General features: G+C 27.2%; 2 protein-coding genes across 6 annotated transcripts in view; both read left to right on the top strand.

Annotated features, from left to right (window-relative positions):
- LOC142330514 (uncharacterized) overlaps nt 1-8,544 on the top strand; it is a 34,134-nt gene extending 25,590 nt beyond the window's left edge. The window contains exons 6-7 of one of the 3 annotated variants that reach the window (XR_012757792.1): nt 99-775; nt 6,214-8,544. Coding sequence is in view for 1 of the 3 variants with exons in the window: in XM_075375836.1 (XP_075231951.1) it covers nt 99-684 (586 nt within the window). In the remaining 2 variants the exon portion in view is untranslated. Of the gene's footprint in view, nt 1-98; nt 926-3,402; nt 3,618-6,213 lie in introns of those variants that run through there. The other 2 variants (XR_012757793.1, XM_075375836.1) reach the window with 2 other exon arrangements.
- Nucleotides 8,545-13,420: 4,876 nt separating this feature from the next.
- The window catches only part of LOC142330513 (uncharacterized), a 36,228-nt gene continuing 25,394 nt past the window's right edge, over nt 13,421-24,254 (top strand). For all 3 annotated transcript variants that reach the window (XM_075375835.1, XM_075375834.1, XM_075375833.1), the window contains exons 1-2: nt 13,421-13,865; nt 18,164-18,298. In XM_075375835.1, the coding sequence (XP_075231950.1) occupies nt 13,743-13,865; nt 18,164-18,298 (258 nt within the window). In that variant the 5' untranslated portion in view covers nt 13,421-13,742. The remainder of the gene's footprint in view (nt 13,866-18,163; nt 18,299-24,254) is intronic.

The raw sequence follows: 24,254 nt of genomic DNA, 5'->3' as shown, positions 1-24,254 counted from the left end.
TACTAGTTTGTTAGACAGGTAACAAAGTTCAATAATCCTTTCAATTGAATTGCTTATTATGTTTTTATTAATTTGATTGATTTCTTCTTGTGTTACAGTAATGTTGAAAAACTAAATATGAATAATCTAATGAGTGAATCATTCTCAAGATATTTTGATTGTGCTGAAAATATATTAAAAGGAAAGTGTTCAATTATGCCTTATTTTATAAAGTGGCCACGTCCAGGTACTAGTGATCGTATTGGATTTAAGTGCTTCATATGCGCCATATATTGCTATTCTCGAAAAGCAGTAATGGATCATTTGTATAGTCATCTAAAGTTAATCTGTCAGTTTTGTAGAGTGGTTTTTAGACTTAAAACTAATTTTAAAAACCATTTACTCAAAAAGCATTATTTTGAATTGAATAACAAAAAATTGAAGTGTTCTGATTGTGATGAAAAATATTCTGATATAGATTTATACTTAAATCATGTACAAGTTCATTGTGATTATTGTTGTGGTCTCTGTCCGTATATAACAAAAAACCCAAACAGTTTTTTAATTCATGTAAAAGAAAAACACAGCAAAGGTAAAAATAACTGTAATGACTGTTCGTTGATGTATTTTCATGATGAACAATCATTTAAGAAACATATATTGAATATTAGAAAGGAAAAAATGTATGTTCATGCTGCGGAATGATTTTTCATTCAGAATTCTTTTTAAAAATACATTATGAAATTTATGGAATGACTCATGGTGTTTCATCTTCATTTACTGAGGAAAATTTAAGGTATGAGTTTATAATATTGTTTTTCATTTTTATTTTTCTCTAAATTATGTAATTGTTTCAGTCAAAACTGTTAATGTAAGGAATTAATATTTTGGAGGATTTACTTTTAATAAAAAATGAGTAGTTTGTGTGATGGTGTAGAAAAAAGAATCACAGTTTATACTCAGTGTCAAAAATGTTACCTATAATTTCAGCAAATATTTCTTTCCAATGATTGATTTTTTTTATCTAGCCTTATTTTAAGTTTGATTTATTCATAATGAACATAGTGACTGTCTATGATAACTGATGATTTAATTGAAAGAGTTGATAAAATTTGATAAAACTAGCGCTTCACTGTTACAGTTGATGTTTCACGATCATTGACTTATGAAGTTGTGATTGAAAAATTGACCGATAAAAAGTTGTTTGCCAGATGGGTGCTTAAGTTGTTTAATTGACACATACACTCAAGAAAAATGACTTTTTTGCAACATTACAAAAATGAAATATGATTATATTGTTATCAGAGATGAAACCTGATTTCTTATTTGAACATAGTCATAAAGCAGCAGTCGGTGCAATGTTGGCATTTGTCATCTTTTAGATCAAAGAAAAGTTCAAATAAGAATGTTTGTAAAGAAGCTTAAGACTATTGATTTTTAGAACAAACAGGTTGTCTTGCTTGTTGAATTTTGTGATCGCAGAACTATTGAGAATATAGATACATATTTTGAAATGTTACAAAATCTTAGCTGTAAAAGTAAACTATGTGGGATGCTATCTCATGGGATTTTGTTTTGGCATGATAATGCCTAGCCACACATAGCAAATCAGTATGACAGTTAGGCAATTGGAAAATATTCCGTCCAATAGCCTTAGCTCCCAGCAGTCATTTTATTTTTTTTATTTTGTACAGTGGTTTGTATCACAAAGGTCTGACAATGATATCAAATTGAAAAATGGTGTTTTTACTGTGTAGTTTAAGTCACTGGTGACAGAATTTCTTTAAGAGAGAAATGAAAAAGTTAATAAAAAGCTTTGAAAAATGAGTTGCAGTTTAGGCAGCTGTGTTGAAAAGTAATGAGTAAATGTAGTTTTTGCTTAAGCAATAAAATTTTTCCACATTTTTCAGTTATGTTTTTATTTCAAAGCAGACCTTACTTTAAAATCGTGGTATTTTCTGAAGCCATTACTAGGTATTTTTTGTTTTTAAACTACTGCTTTATACAGGGTGATTCAAAGAAAATCATCATTTTTTTTTTTAATTTTCCGGGAAAATTAAAAAACGTTAATGAAAAATTTTTTTTAGAAAATGAATTTTATTTCATGTAATCGTACAAATGTTGCCAGTTTATGATACATACATTTTAGTTTATTTTTCTATGTAAACACTCACAAAGTCTCTTCGTTAAATTGTTCATGGTTTGACGTAATATCTGAACTGGAATTTCTGCAATTGCTTCTTGGATCTTTGCCTTAAGTTCTTCCGTTGTAGCAGGTCTACTGTAGAACACTTTGCTTTTAAGGTGACCCCACAAAAAGTAATCGCAAGCTGAGAGATCAGGCGATCTGGGAGGCCATCTAATGTCACCATTTCGTGAAATGACACGTTGTCCAAACAATCAACGTACAGCTGCCATCGATATTCGTGCATTATGTGACGTTGCTCCGTCTTGTTGAAACCAGGCTGTGTTAAGAATCGGTGGAAATCTCTTTTGTTGTTCCACAACAAAGGTTTCAAGCATGGCTACGTAACGATTCAACGTCACTGTAATCACAAGACTGTTGTCATCCTCAAAAAAATAAGGGCCTATAACACCGTAAGATGACATAGCGCTCCACACAGTCACTTTCTGGCTGTGCAACGGACGCTGGTGTAGCTGCGTAGGATTTTCTTGTGCCCAGTATCTGAAATTTCGCTTGTTAACAAATTTCCACTGAGGTGGAAATGCGCTTCGTCTGACATCCACAGTTCGTGAACAAACTCTTTGTTATCATTTATCTTCTGAAGCATTACATTACAGAATTGTACTCGCACAACTGCATCGTTCGGTTGCAGTTCCTGGACGATCTGCAACTTGTATGGATGGTATTGCAAGTCCTTCACTAACATTCTTTGAACACTTGAACTATGCAATTGTAAAGATGCTGAGAGACAACGGATTGACCGATGTAGACTTCGTGTGACAGCATCTTGTGAAGCTTGAACATTTTGTAGCATATGGACGGTTCGCTCACGGCCTGGAGGTTTCTCTTTCATTGCCGAACCAGTTTGCTCAAAATTAGATATCCATGTTTTAATTGCATGTGCTGAACACTGTCGTGCCGTCCCAGATTAAAATGATGGTGAAATTCTCTACGTGCTCCCTCCACACTGTCATTGTTTTTGTAAAACGCTTTGATAGCAAATGTACGTTGCGCACAACTTCAAGGATCCATGACAACTAAATGGCAGGTTAGGTTAGAGAGGCTGGCGCCACTTATCAAGTAGTGGAAAAAATTTCCCGTTTCTTTGAATCACTCTGTATATCTTATTCTTGTGTAACGTTATCTCTAGGTTGGAATGTTTATTTGTACGGCAGACTCATTTTGTTAAATAAATTTTATTTTTGTGTTCAAATCAATAAACTGTTTCTTATCTACAGAGCAGGTAAACAATCAGAAGCTCATTCTACCATCTACCTTTTCAAGTAATGAGAAAGAAAGTTGTATTAAATAGCAGTGTATTAGATAGCCAAAAAGTGAATATAAAAAGTGAAAATTAAAATATATTATAGATTATAAAATACAATAATAGGTGGTTCCAGGTATACTGAATTATAATGAACACTTATAAGTTGAAGGGAAATTGTACAATACATGATAAATTGTAAAATTATTTTTCATTAAGGTTTACAGAAATTAGTAATTTAATCATAAAGCACTTTTTTGGTATTGGCTTAGTGGTTTGATGTCCTTACTCTTCTGTGGTAATTTAACATTGATAAACTTCCTATATCCTATACTTTATTTAAATAATATATATAAATTATGGCAGTGGTTAACAGTTGAGATAGAAGCTTTATGCGTAACCCTCCAACCAGATATTTTTTTTGGATTCAATTAAAGATGATAGCTTAGAAATTTAAGAATTAAGTGACCTTTAGACTGAAAAGTTTCATCTGTTTTGTTTTTTGTGTCGTTTTGTTTATTGTGATGTACAGTTCCAGTGTTGATATAAAGGTAGTGAATATATAATATGTATAAATGTTGTAATTTCTGTTTTGTTATCAGGTTTTATATTACTGCTTTTGTTGAATTGTAATTTCAACCGAGTTATGAAGTGAATTCTGATTCAATGTTGTCAAGAATGACTCTAGAATTAAAAAAGATTACATAGAAAACATGACCTATTATGCCTATTATCTTCAATTAAAGGGTTGTTTATTCCAGTCTGTTTTCCTTTGCAGTACTTGTATCCTATACTCTTCTGTTACCAAATTATCTAAATCTGAAAGCTTTAGTAAATGGTTTATCGATCTGGTTTGCCATATTACAAGATTTTACCATGAATTTCTCTTCTCTCCTGTTTGTCTTTAAGACTTTTTCTTTTTAAATTTCATCAAGTCGTCTAATTCTAGACCATTATTCATATCCATGTCTTGTTACATTAAAGTACTATACTGAAATATTATCAAGAATTTAGTTTGATGTGATACTAACAAATGTAAGATTCTATCAAATCGTTTTTTGCATACAAGCTGTTCTTGCTTGTAACTGTTTGCTTTCAGTGTTTGCATGAGTTCATCTATCCGTAATAATTTTACTAGTAAGTAATAAAATTATGTAATTTCTGGTTTATTATGTTTTTTGTCTTAGCTAATTCCTCATTATCCTCAAGGCAAACAAAAACTGTAAAAATTAATACGATTATACAGTTAAGAACCTTAAATAAAATAAAGTAAAAAGAAATGTGGAGGGTTTTATTTATGTAATGGGTAAATTATTTGTAGGCTTATGTTTCATAACAGCACCTATGAATTATTATTTAATAGTATCTTGAACGTTCAACTACACACCTATAAAAGTAATCACAAAAGTAAAGGTCACAAATATAGGGAATATACAAATGTTTAATAAGTCAATACACTGTTAGTAATTTTGATATATTAGCAAAATACATTCTTCAGAAGTTTTTATATATATTGCATGTATTAATATTACGTGTTCTTCAGACCCATGATCATTAAGGGTCTGCATAATCAAGGGTACATCCTGACAGTTGTTTAAATAATCATTTATTATGATGAAATAATAACTAATATATTTCCTAAAAAAAAACTTTTTTTATCATTTGCGAGTCTAAGGATCATTCAGAATTCAAAGAAGATAGAAGGTTTGTGTGTAGTTGTCATAGAGGTTAATTTTTTAACAATACTAATTGCCTGCTAACTTCTTTGCTGTATTAGCCCTGTCTGAGACAATCTATTTTTTTACCATTTTCATAATCGTTAAAACAAGTGAAAAAATAAAAAATTGCTAAATATAAAATACCAAGTAAGAAGTGAAGTTATTAAGAAATTTTCACCGTAGAAGATTGTGGACAAATAGGGAGGGAAACATGAATTGTGATAATCATCATGAATGAAATAAACAGAAAGTGGTACATCATGATCAGTAAAGAATAACAGAGATTATTCTAAATGACTTTCTGTTCTGATTGAAGAACTGAAAAAAAAACTAGTATTAAATTTTTAAAGGTAGACAAGTCACTACTGATTAATCAATTGCACGTCCCATTTCTTCAAATTTCAAAGTTTTGTACATGAAATGATTTGTGAATATTTTGGATGTAATGTAATTTGTAAAATGGTTACCCTTGACAAAGATAGTCTCCAAGAAACATAAAAAGTGAACTGGAGAAGCCTTGACATTTCTAATAAATGATTAATATCTGTTGGTGATGAAAAATGAATGAGTCATAAAATTGCAGGAAGCAGTTGTCAGTCGTTCACTTTGTATTCAAAACTGGGAAAAATCAGTCTAATACATGGAACGTGTTCTTGACCATTTTCTGGGATCAGATAAAGCTTGGATTTCATGACGAGTGGAAAAACAGTATATTAATGTGCTTATTATGAAATCCCCAGTGTGTCTAAATACGTAGTACAGAATACCAGTGCAGCCAGTTAGTCGACTTAATTTTGCATAATTGAGATTTTCTACAATAACTCTAGTACTGCTTTAAATATTTTCTTGGGAAACAAGAAAATATGAGCATCGTGCTCAATTGCTAACAAAATTAGCAGTGGATAATAAAAACAAAATAAATAAATAAATTTAAAAAAAATTATTTTTTAATTATTATATTTGTTTGAAATTATTGCAGATTACTTTATGAATGATCCTCAAACTGCTTTATTAAGTATGTGAACTTTGAATTATTTCTGATTAAGATTAATCCTTTTTTTTTACAGTAGCAAGGATAATTCTTGTAATGAAGTTAAATTGAGGACTAATAGAGACATCATAAAATATTTTCAAGATATATTAAGTAAGAAAATACCATTGGAAAAATTACAGCTATCAAAAAAAGAAGTTCTAGGCCAAAATTTGAGTCATGGATTCGAATGTCCATTGACTTCTTGTAGAAACGTGGTCGGACTAATAGAAGAAAAGGTTTTTAAGCACATTCAAACTCATCTCTTATTAATTTGTTACAAATGTTGTCAACCTTTTAAGGATACTAAACGTTATGTAAACCACATACAACACCATATCAGTTATTCATACTTTAGTTGTTGCATATGCAATAACATTAAATTTGATGGTTTAACACGGTATATATCTCATGTTAGAGATCATATCTTTAGGAGAGTGTGTTTATATTGTTTTGAGGTATTTTCTGATAGAAATGAAAGGGTTCGTCACACGACTAAGAATCATAAAGATAAAATAAGAGGAATCATGTGTGATCAGTGCGGTAAAAAGTTTAAAGACAATCAAGCTTTGCAAATCCATATAAATAGAATTCATGCTGTAGTAAAGATCAATATGATGAAAGTTTGTCCTACTTGCGGAAAATGTAATAGAACTGTTTGTTGTCCCTTAGGAAGCAATAGTAAAGAAAAGGAAGAATTTATTTGTGCATATTGTTCAAAGATATTTCCTATAAAAATGTCATTAGAAACTCATATTTTAGCACACATGAATGAAAAACGTTTTGCATGTAAATATTGTATCGATAAACGATTTAATAGAAAGACTTCATTACATAAGCACATGAAGGATTTTCATACAGAAAGGAAGTGGAAGTGTATGTTTAATGACTGTTTAAAGTCTTTTACATTTAAATCAGCCTTAGAAACTCATATGAAGGCAGCTCATAAAATAGGTCTGTTAAAATAGGTGTGTGCTTAATAAAATTTTGGTTTGCTCGTACCAAATTCATGATATTTATATTACAAAATGTTATTTATATTACAAACTCAGACCTACAGTTGATTATGACAACTATTAGTTTTGACTTATGATGATGAAGGTAATCCATTACCCGAGAAAGTATTTCAATAACTAATGATTCTGAATCCATAGTCTTGAAAAGGCCTAACATGTTAAATGGTAAATTTGCATCTATTGGGGTTGGCAAGAAGGTAATTATCAGTTTTCACAAATAGATAGTTTTATGTTTGTTTTGGAGGATTTCTTGAAGAATTGGATCATCATATAACTGTGCGAGAAATTGCAGAGAGGTAAAATATATCACATACAACAATTGAAAATCAAATCGAAGAAATTTTGACTTGTTAAGAAGTTTGATATGCGAGTTACACATGAATTGAAAGAGATACAATCAGTATTTGCAATATGCATCTCAAATGCGATGAAGTTAACCCATTTTTGAAACAAATTATCATTGTTGATGAAAAATGAATTGTCTACAATAACATCAATCGAAAATGATCATGGTCTAAGTGTGATGATTGGCACAAGCCAGACCGAAAGCTTAATTGCATCAAAAAAAGATTATGCTGTCAACTTGGTTGGATTATAAAGGTGTTTTGTATTTTGAGCTGTTTCCAAGGAACCAGTGATCAATTCACATGTTTAATGTCAACAACTAATGAAACTGCAGGAAGTAATTAAAGAAAAATGGCTAGAATTGGCAAATTACAGAGAAATTATATTCCAGGAACACAGTGCAAGGCTTCACACATTTTTGGTAACTTGTGGAAAATTACTAGAACTTGTTTGGGAAGTGATGTCTCATCCCCCATATAGCCTTGATCTCAGACCATCAAATTTTCATTAATGATGATGTCCTGAAATCACACTTGGTAATTTTTTTGCTGACAAGGACCAGAAGTTCTATGAGCTTGGAATCATGAAGTTGCCAGAAAGGTGACAAAAGGTTATCGAACAAAATGGAACGTGTATAATTGATTAAAGTTCATTGTTTGTATAAAATATTGGAGTTTTATTTCACACTGCAAAATTGAAATTACTTTCTTGCCGACCCAATAACCTGTTAATTAATTTGTCTGTGTATATAGTTGATTTATGTTATTAGTTTATTTTACCAGTTACTTAAAACCAAACCACTACATACTTAACACAGTTTCAACATGTCATTCCCTCTCATGATGCATCCATTAAAATCCAGAGACGTAACCAGCTACTAGTTCACTTGTAATGTATATAAGCAGCTAGCCAGTGTGAGTTTAAAGTTAAGTATTAGATAAAGCAACTCTTTTTCATTGGAAAATATTGTGTTCCACTGTTGAAATAAACGTATTACAATAAAAATATTTATATTCTTCTTTATTACAAATAACATCCTCCTCTCTTCAACTGGGTTATGAATTAATGCATCATATACATGTATTATATATATATGTTTATATACACATACACACACACACACACCCAGTGTGTTATATACACTGGGTGTTATTTAAGTGTGGAATCAGCTTTATACTGCATATCTGAGAGGTATTTGGAGGCACAAAGAAATGGGGTTCTATATATTTTTAAAAAATCTGCATTTTGGGTGGGTTTTGTCCGCCATATTGAATCAAACTAAATTTTGTTTAAATAGGAAAATGGCCATATGACACATAATTTAGATTTAAAGCAATCTTCATTATCGATTCATAAGCATTTAAAATTGCAGTGATGGAAAAATCATGTTAACAATAAAACAAGGTAAAACGCACTCAATTAATTGCATTTTACATTCATAATGCATGCAACAACAAACGTATAATTAACAACACAGAACGGCTTTATTAACTGATATTATTTTCTAAATAAAAATTAACTTCCAGTACTAATGTCAGCCGATTTTTGTTATTTAGCTGTTCATTTACAACAATGCAGTTTGTAATATGTTGAAACAATGCAACTTATTAGCTCCTCATTTAAGGTTTTTACTTCAGCATACTTGTAATGATAAAATTTGCAAATGAACATTTCCTTTCCAATCCAATGTACAGACACAGAGCATCAGTTTTGTTAGTATCAATCCTGGCTTTTCCACTGCTAGTGGAGCTTCTCCCTGCTTTGACAAAAATATTTCTGTAATATTGTTGTTGTACGTGATCCATTTTTCAACGCCCACTTAATAAGCTGTTTCAAAAATGGTTTGATTTAATTTCACTTTAGCACAGAACATGATTTTTAAACTTCAAAACAAATATGTATAAGTATTTTTAAAATTTCAATGGATGACATTATTCTCTGCTTCAGGGAGCAAAATCCATTCTACATATTTATTCAGTGGTATAAATAAAAAATGTTACCTAATTATTAAAGTTATTAAGAACTTTTTATATTTAAAAACATTTATGTCATTTAATCATATAAAAAGATAATCCTTCTGCCCTAAAAAAATTAACTTGTAAGAAATAAATTTGTTTTATGTAAATAATATTTTAGTTGAAATTTTGAAAATGAATTTCTTTTCTCAATTAAAAAGTAAGATGTATTATTTTACATTTTATATTCAAGGAAAGAAATCTTTTAATTCAGAATTTACAAAATTACTAGACAAGGATAAAAAACAAAATATAAATGATTGTGTTACAGGTAAAAGGTAATATATATATATATATATATATATAAAATGTTAGGTTTTTCACAACAACTTTTTTCTTTTTAAAAAAAGGATCATTATTTATTTCAATTAATAAGTTAGAAATAATATGATATACTTGATTAATATTAATTGTACAATTATTCATTGTACATGCTAATAATGTAAAATAAGACATTAATTATACATATCAATGAACGAGTATCTAAGAGTACTGTTTATCGTACATGCTAATAGTTTGAATCTTGGATAATACTGTATGTGTGTGTGTTTGTGTACATATTAAAAAGGTTTAGATGTATTAAAACTAATTGCATAAAAATCTACAAGGTATTATCACAGCCGATGTCAGGTATACAAGATAAATGAGATTAACACAGGTAAATTGCAGCAATTTAAACTCAATCTTTAGAAAAGAGCTACATTAAAATTATATCAGTCCTAATAATAAAAATAGATATGATGGATCTGTGATTAAATTCTTTTAAAAAAATTAATTTTTAAAAAGAAAAGTTAATATATATTCATTTTTAATGCAAGTGAATCATGACATTAAATATTTCAAAATATTAAAGTAGGCTAATTACTTAATAAAGCAAATAGGATATTTGCTTGTAAATTGTAGTAATGGTGACAAATATAAAAGGGAGGAATTATATGAGATTAAATATGTTAAAAGCAGAAAAAATCACATGAGAGAAAATTTAACAACCAGATACATGTAATTATATTTAATTATTTTACATAAAATCGGAATTAAAAAAATAAAGTATAAAATTATTAATTTAATCATTAAAAATAAATAGATATTATGTATTAGAAAAATGATTTTGATAAATATATATTTTTTTATTCATTTTAAAGTTAAAAAGTTTACACTTATTAAGAGGTATTCTTGTTAGGAGGTGCACAACTAGATGTTACAACAGCCCTAAATCCAAAATTTCAACATCCTACGGCTAATCGTTTTTAAGTTATGCGAGATACATACGTATGTACAGACGTCACACCGAAACCAGTCAAAATGGATTCAGGGATGATCAGAATGGATATTTTCGTTGAAATCTGAAAACCGAAATTTTTCATGATCACAATACTTCCTTTAATCATTTCGTTTTGAATCTGCTGCGGAGTAAAGGAAGTATTGTGATCGCAAAAAGTTTCAGTTTACAGATTTCAGCAGAAATATCCATTTTGACTAGTTTTGGCTTGACATATCTACGTATAATTCAAAAATGATTAGCCGTAGGATGTTGAAATTTTGGATGTAGGACTGTTGTAACATCTAGTTGTGCACCTCCCCTTTTGATTGCAATCGACTGAACCAGAAGTGTCCAAAAAAGCTCATAATCTAAAACAATTGGATTTTTTTATTGATTTTATTGATTTTTTTTATTGATTTAATAATTATTAACCTGTGATTGTAAAACATTTTTATAAATAATAATAATATTAGTGAAATAAAATTTTATGTGCTTTTAAAAATGTGTATATGTAATTTAATATTCGTTATTACATGTGTGCATATGTAATTGATTTGGTGAAACGGCCGATTATTTAATATTAATTGAAGATTATAATTTGCAATCGTATTATTTTTGGATTTTCTAGTTTAATTTTATCTAATTATTCTGGAATTTCTGTTGAATTTATCTACTTTAAAGTTAACTACAGAGTACCTGAGAAATAACCCTCCCAAGAATAACATATACACTGAGGCATACATGTCCGATCTTTAATAAATTGCAATAAATTCTTATTTTTACTTCATTATTCCTCTGATATTGTCCGACACTATTCTCCCCAAGTCGGAATTTATCATCATTTCGTTTATTATTTTTTTGTTGCCAATCATTTAATCGCTCTTTGGTTTGATATAATTCTTCTGATCTTAATTTGTGTGCATGTTTTCTAGTTTTCACATGTTTAGCATTCGACAAGCCTCATCTTACAATTCCAGCAATATTTTGGTCATCCCCTGATGTAAGGGTTGGTCATATAAAAAATTGTTTCAGACAAAAGTTTTAGATAATGTGTAGAGGACTAACGATTACTTTAAACTGATTCAATAATGTGCCTATTAAGGGAGATATGATTTTTTTGACTCCAAAACCCCATTTTTCCACCCCCTGGGCCAATGGTTCGTGATATCAAAAAAAAAGTACTTTAATAAATTTTAGACCCTTATCCAAAAAATATTAGGAGTTTAAACGAATTCGGCATTTTATTTAATAAGTAAGTTATAGGGATATTTTGTTTTTTATAAAAAGCCCCCCATTTGCACTCCCATGGTCCAATTTTGGCCGTTAACGAACTTGACCGAGATTTTGAGACGAGTTATTTTTAAGGAACATTTTGATAATGATTGGCGCAAAATTACAACAGTTATCGTGTCCACAAGAAAGTGAAATATATATATATATATGTTTGAGCTGACTGAGGTTTTGGGGTCTGAGGGGATGTGAAACGTGAAGATATGTCAAAATTTACTGGAAGTCGAATCATGTTACCCATTACAATAGGTAGCTTTCTTATGAAATCTACCTAATATACGAATTATTAAAAGTATTTATCATATCACAAGTTATTAAACTCTTTCTTATAAACTAGTTCATAATACTAAATATATATATAATATAATAGCATAATACTGCTATGAAAACACGCAACAGAGAAATTACATTTATCACCCACACATTTCTGAATTTTGACAACACAAATATAATATTTAATATCGTCATTTAAATTTTTTTAGCTTGAAATGTTATAATATCGAATACCCATTAAAAGTTCATAAATATCTGTAAGATTTTTATCAACAACATTGAAATAAATTTATCCACTTTCATTTAAATACAAAACCATCTAATGCTTGCATTTTATTTTCATGTCACGATATACAACAAGAAACCAGAAGCAGTTATATTTTTTTTAGATGTTTTTCAATTCAAAATACTGTTAAATTACATTTTCAAAAGCGCTATTAGTAGAGGATTTATTTTTAATATTTAAGTTTTATTTTTTCCACTTTAACATTTGTAAAATTTTTTTTACCAGTAGAAACAAATATAATCCACCAGGTTGGTCTAGTGGTGAACGCGTCTTCCCAAATCAGCTGATATAGAGGTCGAAAGTTCTAGCGTTCAAGAATACTAGATCCTGGTTACCGGTGTTCTTTGGTGGTTGGGTTTCAATTAACCACACATTTAATTACCGGAGGCTATACAGGAGAAAGAAAAGGAAATTAGAAACAAAGATAGGTTTATCATATTCACAGTTTAATACAAAAGTAAATTCATTAGGTTTGTATTCTTTAAATAGACTGATTATATTACGTTGAATGTTATCTAAAAATGTAATTAAGTCGTATTTGTGAAGAGATAAATTTTTATAGTAGACTAATATACTGTGGAGGTCATAGGTTAGAATTGTTTGATATTTTTGTACGTTGAAAATTCATCATTTTTTATCTCTCTGAGTAATAATGATTTTTTTCACATTAAAAATTAATATTATTTTGCGATTAAGCGTTATGGTACTGTACTGTTGGCAATGCTGTCATTTGATTAATCTTAACGTTGTTTCTGTTGTAGTGTAAGTTTAAAGGTTATGATTACGACTAATCTTACTTTTTTTTCTTGTTAAAAAAAAAACAATCTTAAAGCTCAGATGTAATTTCATTCCGATTAAAAATAATTATTAGTAAAATTGAAAGCTTAAGAAACCAGTAATGATTCGATGAAAATGAATTGACATAGTCAACTGTTTGGTTTAAACGTTCTGTAAATGCGGGGATTTAGCTGTCGGGAAGCAAATAATACTCAGTTTTTGTTTTGCAAAGTGTTACTGTGCTTTAATTTGTTGTTTGCTGTTTGTGTTCAATTTGTTCAGGGTTAATATCGAAGTGTCATAATGCGACGAAGTGATTATTGCAGGTTATGTACTAAATTGAGTTCTTCTAACGTTCACATTTTTGAAGAACGAGGACATAAACTAATGTTGCATTTAAAAATACTCAAACATTCCGGTATTGTTGTAAGTATATTCATTATGTAAATAATTGAAATGTTTACTAATTTCACTAAATGTTTTTGCGAAAGGGATAAATCTGTATCCATGTTTTAACTTTTAATTATAATTTCTAGCACTTTAATTTAGTAGAACAGTTTTTTCCTGTTTTAAAAAATGAGCAGTTGCAGAATTAAAATGGATTTCAGATCTGTATGTAAATATATTTTTACATATCATCTTCATTTTATGTTTTGTGAGTTCATATTTTAGAATAAAAATTACATTTTTTTTGTTGTGTGTTAGGAAGTGGGTGAATGAAGAAATCCAAATTTGGAGTTAATAAATAACTCGTCCATCCATGTTGCCCTTCATGGAAACATTTATTTATTCCCTGAAATAACTACTGATCAATCTTTAGTTATGGTTGCTATATTTTATTTGTGGTGATAGTTTTAATGATGAGAGGACATTTAATGATGAAAGATGCCAAGCTTGCCTACAATCTAAACATCAAATCTTCAAGTTAAGGCAAAGACCTCTCCGGCTAACCACTCCATCACAGGTTGGCAAGATAAATTACCTTTTCATTTAACCATAATATATTGTTTTACCTGTTTTTTAATTCATCCATTATTAATTTCTAGATATGATAAATAAATAATGATATGATAAATAAACAAGTTAACAATTAATATAATTCACCTTACCAGCATGTTGATATGCTCTCTAGATCTTTCGGCTTACTTGGAAACCATCATCAGAAGTTAAAATTAATGCATTTAAGTCAAAGTTTAAACAATCATAGTTAAAATTTAAAAACAGGCATGACTGTCCCATTCCTATTGGTTACATATATTGAAGGAATATATGTATACACTATGGTGGATTAAAGTAAATTGAAATGGAACCATGTTATCAGAGAGATAACTATTAAATTAATACTTATTTATATTTAGTATGTTTTTAAATTATATATAGTCATTAAAAAATTGTTCATTAATTAAATTTTTATTATTACAGTATATATGATAATTTTCCAAATTAGAAGTATTCTAATACTTGTAAAAAATATCTAAAATTTTCTTATGAAATTATTATGATTGTCTGTATGACCATATTCTATTATAAGTTTGGCAAAGTTAGAGTTTTTTTGTTTATTATTTTTAATGCTATTTATATGCTTTTTAGCATATGTGGAAAATTTGCAATAGGTCATACCCATGTATATAAAGTCGCAATCATCACAAACAATACTGTATACTCCCTGTTTACCAAATTTGGAATCATCATATAATTTTTTTATTCTAATTATTATTTATATATTTAATTAATTTGTTGTTAGTAATAATTTTTTGACCAAAAGATGAAAAGAGATTTTATCTTTTTTATCAGGTAATAATTTTGTATAGTTATTTATATTAATTTTGTTATATAATTTGTTTATAGTACTGTCATAACCGTTAGCAACAGCATTGTTTTTAATTATTTCTATTTCTTTATTTAAGGAAATTTTATCATGTTGAGGTATTTTATGGCACTAAGTAACAATGAATTAAAAACAGCCATCTTTTGGGACCGTGATTTAAATGAATGGTAATTAATTATTGTGTTATTTAATGTGTCTTTACAATATAATTCTAATTTTATTTTGTTGTGTATTTTTATATACAAAAAGTGTTCAAGCAATTATTATTTTCTATTTCCATGGTAAATTGTTTGTGTTTATCAATTTTATTAGATTCATTTAATAGTATATTTGATTCATTTTGAACATTTTCATTACATATAATTATAGTGTCACCTACATAATGTTTATATATGGTACATTATGTTGAGTCAGAATTTTATTGATAGAAGAATCTTCAAAAAATTGCAACCATATCTCTGCCAAAGTTGCCGACAACAGTTCACCCATAGCCAAGTCAAATGGTTGTTTATAATATTGATTGTTGAAAGTAAAGTAACTGCATTCACAACATATTTTGATCATTTTAAGTAATTCATTTATATAATGTTTATTTATTTCATTATTGTTGTTCAAATTATTTTTTGATGACAGTTAAAATCTTATTTAAGTCTGTATTAGAGTACATATTACAAATATCTAAAGATAGGCATTTTGTGTTTTTTTTTTTTTTATTTTAATATTATGTAAAATATCTATATTATAAAAATTTTTTAAATTGTTAGTGTTATTTAATTAAATCCTTTAATATATTAGCTAAAAGTTTGCTTAAAAAATATGTTTGTGGATTTGTAAAAAATATTATTGGTCTTATCGTGTGTTATTTTTATGTATTTTTGGTAAAGCCTTCATGTACGGCGTGTAATTATTAATATTTTTTTAAATGTATTTTTTGATTTATCAGCCGAGATTTAGACTTAGTATTGATTTATTTATGTGTTTGTAGGTTTTTTGTGTAGAAAAATTATTATTATCTATAAATTCATTAGTTTTATCTATATAATTTTCTATGTACATGATAACTTCTTTTATAAGCTTTTACTATATGTGCTTTATTATTAATTAATTTTGTTTTAATATTTTTTGTGTGCTCTTTAGAATTTATTTTATTTATATCAACCTTTATGAATTTATCCTTTATTTTGTTATGATTATTATTTATTAAATTAAATATATTGTTTCTAATATTATCTCTTATTTCTTTGTTGTGAATCTTATAAATGTTATTCTCAGTATCAGTTATTGTTTGTTTTTTCATATTTTATATTATCTTGTTTAATATTATATTTATATGCATAGGTTATCATATTAAGTTCCTCTTCAGTTAAATCAATCTGTGTCACATTGACAACACTATCTCCAAATTTATGATAGAATTTAACTACTTGTTTTATTATGTATAATATTGTTAAAATTGATATTTTTACTTTTAATATGTATATCTATTAATTTATTTATTTTAAAATTTTAATTCTGATAAATTTAATTTATTTTTAATTCATTGTTATATAGAGCCATAAAATACCTGAAACATGATAAAACTTACTTAAATAAAGAAATAGAAATAAATTAAAACATTGCTGTTGCTAATGGTTATAATGTTGATACTATAAACAAATTATGTAATACAAAATTATTACCTGATAAAATATACATAAAAACTGAATGTACAACTTTTAGAAAAAAAATAGGGAAAAAAATATATATAAAAAAGTGGCTTAACAACCTTCATGTGCTACTAATAACAATAATTAATTAAATATATTAATAATAATTTTAATAAAAATGATGTAATAATGATTCCAGATTTGATAAACAGGGATTATGCAGTCTTGTTTGTGATGATTGCGACTTGATATACGTGGGTATGACCAATTGCAGATTTTCCACATGTGCTAAAGAGCATAAAAATAGCATTAAAAATCATAAACCAGAAAACTCTCAATTTTTGCCAAACATTTAATAGAATATACAATATTCTATATATATATAAATATATATATATACAATCATAATAATTTTATGAAATCTTAGGTATCTGCTACAAATATTGTAATACTTCTAATTTTGAAAAATATCATATATACTGTAATAATAAAAGTTTAATTAATTAACAACAATTTTTTAAAGACGATATATAATTTAAAAACATACTAAATATAAATAAGTAATAACATGGTTATTACATGGTTAATGTGATAAAATGGATCCGTTTGATTTCATTTTAATCCACCAGAGTATTACTTCAGCATACTAGTAGGATCAGGAGAGTCATGACTGTTTTTAAATTTTAACTATGATTTTAAAAATTTTGACTTTAGTTCATTAATTTTAACTCCTAATTATGGCTTCCAAGTAAGCCGAAAGATCTAGAGAACATATCCATGTACTGGTAAGGTGGATTATATTAATTGTTAATTTATTCATCCATTATTATTCTTTAAACTTAAAATAATTTATTATAAATATTATAATAATTTATTTATCTTGTAAAAACAACTTTAATATAATTAGTGTTTGATTTCCGAAACAGTTCTGTTTTGATTTTAAAGATTTGGTAAAAGTAATTTAATTTGGTAATAAACAGAAGAGTAGTACCGGATTGTTTTATTGATCCTTATACAAACTGTAAATGAACATCAGTTCAGATTGGAACAACGTTCATTTATAAGTGAACATAGAACAAATTAGATGAATTACAGAAGTTATAATGTCTGAAATTCTTTTCATTGTGCAATCATAAAATTAGTTCACCCAGTTGGTTTTTCTCTTAAGTTAATTTTAAGCTGTATAAAAATATTTTAGCCAAATGAACTACTGTCATGAATTTAATATTATTTACGTTATTTAACTACAGGTTACTGAACATGATCCATTACCAAAATATGTATGTGTAGTTTGTGTTGGAAAGTTGGATTTTGTTGAAAAATTCTTCACAGACTGCCAAAATGCTCAGGTGTTCTTCAGAAGAGACCAGTCTTGGAAATTAAATGTAAGTGAATTTGTTGTTAAAGGTAATTTTCTTGTGTTTGTTATATTTCTGTATTCTTTGAAAATCATGTTATAGAATGTTATCACAAGTTCTTAAAATTTTGTTAGTATTTGCAATTCTATTGGAAGGCACCGATCTTCTGTTTGCTGTATGAGAATAGGTTCATATCATTCACTACCAAAAAATACTATGAATGTTCTTCGGTGGACATTTTACAGTTGCAATTATTGGCAATCTTTGAACATTTGGGATTAATTTGTATTTAGGATTACTTTCTTACATGTAAAAAAAAGCTGGCAAATCAATGCATTATTTCCAGCAAAGGTTTTTTTTTAATAATAAAAAATAAAAAAGTTAAAGCCAGGAAAAATATATAATTTAAGAAGTGGGGAATAAATTTTTAAGAAAGATGTTTCAAAAAATATTCATATACAGTTTAAGCTTGACAAATTTGAGTAAGTAAAATTTTCTCTAAAGTGATTGCAAGGGTTTACGAAAAACATCATAACTAAAGAACTGTTCGTCCTGGAAGGATGAAACTAAAAGCAATTTAATCTTTTTTTTTCAAGGTAAAATATTGGACCAGTGGTTTATTTTTCTAACTCTCTTCTTTCTATAAGAAAATTACCAAAAACGTTGAACATGAAAAACTGTGAAATTTCATTTTTGGTAATTTTTCTTGAAGAGGCAGGGATGGCATACACAGTTTGACTTATTTTTTATATGTAGGTATATGTTAGTAGTTTTACAATAAATAATATTAATGGTGATATACCTACTCCTAAATTTTTAGGAATTTTTTGAAAACTAATTTTTCTTTTAAATTCAAATTTTTGCTTCAATTAACTCTGATGGAGCTGGTGATAAAAATCTCAAATTTGCACAACTCGTATTGTTTTTGTAGATGTTTATGGCAAATAAAAAAGTTTCTTGTATATTGTTCTAATAAAAAAGTTATAACCTCTCAAAAATCATGAAAAACCTCATAAAAGCGATACAGTTTTGTCTCGCTAAGTAAGTGATACAAGGAGGTTTCTTATCTTCTTGGCACTTTAATAATTTTATACTTCTTAATATAGTTGAAATAGATTTCTTTGAACCATTCAACTACACTGTTCATATTATAACAGGCGCTTGAAGTTATTTCCGGTTATCAGAAAAAATCATGTTGCAACATGCTTATTTATGCTTGGTTGCATCATTTAGTTTTGCAGACTGGTCAGTCTGACATTAGTCAGACTAAATTTCTATATTCATATAAAGACTATATTTTAATATAAAATATATATAGTTTAATATATATTTTATATAATATAAAATATATAAAGACTATATTTTTATATAAAGACTATATTCAGACTATATTTCTATATTCAGATAAAAAAAAATAAAGAGAATCTAAATGATCTATATTCAACACTAAATCCAGAAACCAACTCCGACTCACCCTCAGAAAAATCAAATGGAGAACGATTAGTTTCAGCCAAAATACAAGAAAGAAAAATTATAAATAAAGGAAAAGAAAAAAAAACAAATCAAACATCCAACTGAAAATAACAAAAATAATTCAAATTAAAAGACTCACAATATAAAATAAAACAAAAAATAACTAAAAAAAAACAACTTCACAAGAAATTCTTTGAGAAATTCTTCGTATACAACCCAATAAAGAATAAACAGAATTAGACGACCAGCCAGCAATTATAATAAAATAAACCCCCAAACCAGAACAACAAAAAAAAAAAGACAATAAGAAAATCCAACAAAATTAAAACTAAAAGGAAATATTAACCAAAAGATTAAAGAAACAGAAAGACCCAGAATAGGTACAAAAAAATAAATTAAATAATTTCCAAAAACAAGAAAATAAAATTCCCTTCTAAATAACTTTAAAGCATCTCTAAAAGGCTGTAATAAACCAAATAAACCAACCTTATTAGGACCCTTACGAAATTGAATGTAACCTAAAATCCTGCGTTCAAATAAAGTAAAAAAAGCAACACCCAAAAGAATAAAAATAAATAAAAAAAAAGAACTAAGAGTAAACATTTACTAACTGTAAAAATACATTATTAAACTCTAAATTTAAAGCACTTAAATCTGCCAAATTAGTAAATAAATTATTATATTACCAAAAATCCTTTCGTACCAATTAGAATAAATTCAAAGAAGATAGAAACCAACCTGGCTCACGCTGGCTTGAACTCAGATCATGTAAAATTTTAAAAGTCGAACAGACCTAAAACTGTAAAACCTGCCCCACAGAAACTTTTAATCCAACATCGAGGTCGCAAACAAATCTATCAATAAGAACTCTCCAGATTTATAATGCTGTTATCCCTAAGGTATCTTAATCTTTTAATCAAAATAAAGGATCAAATATACATAAAAAAATGTAAAAAAAATAAAGATTAAAATTTTATTTGTCACCCCAACAAAATTTAATTAATAAAAATTAAAAAAATAAACTAAAAAAAAAAATTTAAAAACAAAATAAAGATCTATAGGGTCTTATCGTCCCTCTCCTAAATTTAAGCTTTTTAACTTAAAAATAAAATTCAAATTAAATTTTAAAAATAAAGTATAATTTTCGTCAAACTCTTCATTCCAGACTTCAATTAAAAGACTAATTATTATGCTACCTTAGCACAGTCAAAATACTGCGGCTATTTAAATCATTGAGCAGGCCAAACCTTAAATAAATCACAAAAGGACATGTTTTTGATAAACAGGCGAAATTATTTTTTGCCTAATTCATAAATAAAATTTTTAAATCTACTAATTTAATCATAATTAAAAAAAAAAAAATAATTAAAATCCAGTAAAAAAATAAATATAAAAAAAACTTAATTTAATCTACAATGAACTTTAAATGATGAAAGATTCTAATCCAACAAGAAAAAGAAAAAAAATAAATTATAAAAAAAAAGAGCTTATCCACCTTAATATAAAATTTCAAAATGAAAAAAAAAATAAAATTAACAAAAAGAAATTCTCGATTAAATCAATTTACCAGATAACCAGATATAAAAAAAATGAATTTCATATCGAAACAATCCCAAACTTATAAATAATTATTCCACAATAAAATACAGATTAAGATAGATCTTCACTATTCGGGAAAAAAAAATAAATTAAAAAAATTAATTAACCCTGATACAAAAGGTACTAAAAAAAATTATTATTCTAAAATAAAATTTATTTATCCAATACTGTACAATTAACTAAATTAAAAAAAAATCAAATAAAAAAAAAGAAAGACAAAAAATTTGAAGAGAAGACACAAAAAAAAGACTCAACTGAATTGAACAGTAAAAAATCTTATTGTAAATAAGAATAAACCGAAGTCCGATTCTAGATACACTTTCCAGTACATCTACTTTGTTACGACTTATCTCAATTTATGAGAGTGACGGGCGATATGTACATAATTAAGAGCAAAATTCAAAAAATTAATTAAAAAAAATTACTATTAAATCCAAATTCAAATTTATTCAAATTAAAAAAATCAAAAAACAAAAATCAATGTAACCCATAATAACCTTCTTATAACTGCATCTTGACCTAACATAAATCTTTAAAAAGAAAAAGAAAATAAATTTTCATTACACTCAACGACAGAGATATACAAGAAAAAAAAGGTACAAAAAATCGTGGAATATCATTTAAATTACAGGTTCCTCTAAAAAGATTTAAAAACCGCCAGATCTATTAAATTTCAATTATAAAAAATATACTACCTTAGAAAAAAATTACAAATTAAGAATAAGAGGGTATCTAATCCTGGTTTAAATTCAAATTTACATAGAAAAAAAAATTATTATATAAATTTCACCTAAATACAAAATAAGACTAAATTCTAAAAAAATTAACTTGAACCTGAGGAATAACCGCAAATGCTGGCACAACATTTTTTGGTTCTAAAAAATATAACTTAAATTAAAAAATTAAATTAAAAAACCCTAACACTGAAAATAAAGATTAACCATTAAGGATATTTAACCTAACAAAAATTTTTTACATGCGTTATAAATTTAAAGCCAAATTTTAAAACAAAAATCAAATTTTTTTTAAAACCATATTTAAAGGGGACCTTAGCCCCAAATTTTTAAACAACAAATAAAACAAATTACATTCAAAAAAGGATCTCCTCCCTTGAACAAACATAACTTCAAGTTACCCCTAACTGAAGTTAAATAAAATTATAGCTTAATCCAGTAAATAAAATCAAAATCTAATAATTTTAAGATAAAGAAATATTAAATAAAGCTACCCCTAACATTATTTAATTTAAATAAAAAACAGTAGTTAAAATAAATAAAAGTAAACTTAAAAGTTGATAACTAAAAGCCACACAAATATAAGATAAAGCTACCCCTAACATTATCATAATTTTATATAAAAAAAAAGGCAGTGGTTCAAAATATATAAAAATAAAAATGACTGACTAATGTTAGTCATGTCAGACTGACCAGTCTGACATTAGTCAGTGACCTGTTCCCATCTTTACTGAGTGTCTCAAATTTCATCCTGTGTTGGAAGTGTTTATTAAGTAAATAAGATTTACTTAATAATATTATATTTGAAAATTTTTAAATCAGTAAAATTTTCACATTATTTTCAAGTAATTTCACATAAAACAATGGAAGGAAAATGTTGTATAGGAATTTATGTGAACGAAGAGTGTCCTAAAACAGTGTATGGTACAGTAACAAAAGAACTCATTAAAATTTGTGAATTTAGTGATGAAAACCAACAACTACATTTTTACGAGTTAATTCAGATGTCACTAATGTTTGTAATTATCATGAAAAAAAGGTTTCTGTCAATATTCAGTCGCCTTCTGGGCAGTTATGTTGTGGCCCTTTGAGAACTCATAAAAAACAGTTAGAAAAACTGAAAACAAATAATATTATAGCAAGCTCTTAAAGAACACATTTTTCCCAATTTTAATTTTGTTCCTAGAAAGTCTCTTTCTGTTAACTGTTTAAAAAGTATTTTTTCTCAGCAGAATTCATATAGTTCAAAAAATAACTATATGAATCTGAAGAACAAGAGTAATACATTACCCCACATTACAATATTAAACAATTGGATGGTGCTTGTAATATTTTGGGTGTATCACCTTCATTAAAGTTGAAAAAATTAAGCACTGATCAAAGGCCATCAACATTAAACAGGCTGTTTTGTTGAAGAATAATTAAAATTTTGCTACAGTTTATTTTTTCTTTGTAATGTTTACAAAAAAATCAATATAAAAATAAAAATGGATTCTTGAAAAAAGATGTAGGCTATTCATTGAAATCTCAGTTTGGATAAGTTTTTTGAATCAAAATTGTATTAGGTTACTGGTATTGGTTGTTATCATTAAATTATGACCAATCATTAATAATTAAAAAAAAAAACTATTTTCAAAATATTGAAAATGTCAACTTCAATAACATATGGGCTAAATATAAAAAATGTCAAGTGCATCAAAGACAAGAAACCCCCTTGGAGCACTTATTTAGAAAGTCAAAATGGTGTCTCTTTTAACAGGTTTTCATGATTTTTAAGAGGTTATAATTTTTAGTAGTACAATACACAAGAAACTATTTTAGTTGCCATAAACATCTACAAAAACACTGCAAGTTGTGCAAATTTGAAATTTTTATCACCAACCCATCAGTTATTTGAAGCCAAAATTTAAATTAAAAAGAAAAATAGTTTTCAAAAATTCATAAAAATTTAGGGAGTAAGTATATCACCATTAATATTTATGGTAAAACTACTAACATATACCTACATATAAAAAAATTGAAACTATGTATGCCATCCCTGCCTCTTGAAAAAATTACCAAAAGTGAAATTTCACTGTTTTTCATGTTCAAATTTATTGGCAATTTTCTCATAGAAAGAAGAGAGATAGGAAAATAAACCACTGGACCAATATTTTACATTGAGAAAATATGATTAA

This window comes from Lycorma delicatula, chromosome 9 (genome assembly GCF_047948215.1).
Source record: "Lycorma delicatula isolate Av1 chromosome 9, ASM4794821v1, whole genome shotgun sequence".
Classification (NCBI taxonomy): domain Eukaryota; kingdom Metazoa; phylum Arthropoda; class Insecta; order Hemiptera; family Fulgoridae; genus Lycorma; species Lycorma delicatula.
Note: the sequence above shows the minus strand (reverse complement) of the source record. Positions and strands in the feature narration are given on the sequence as shown.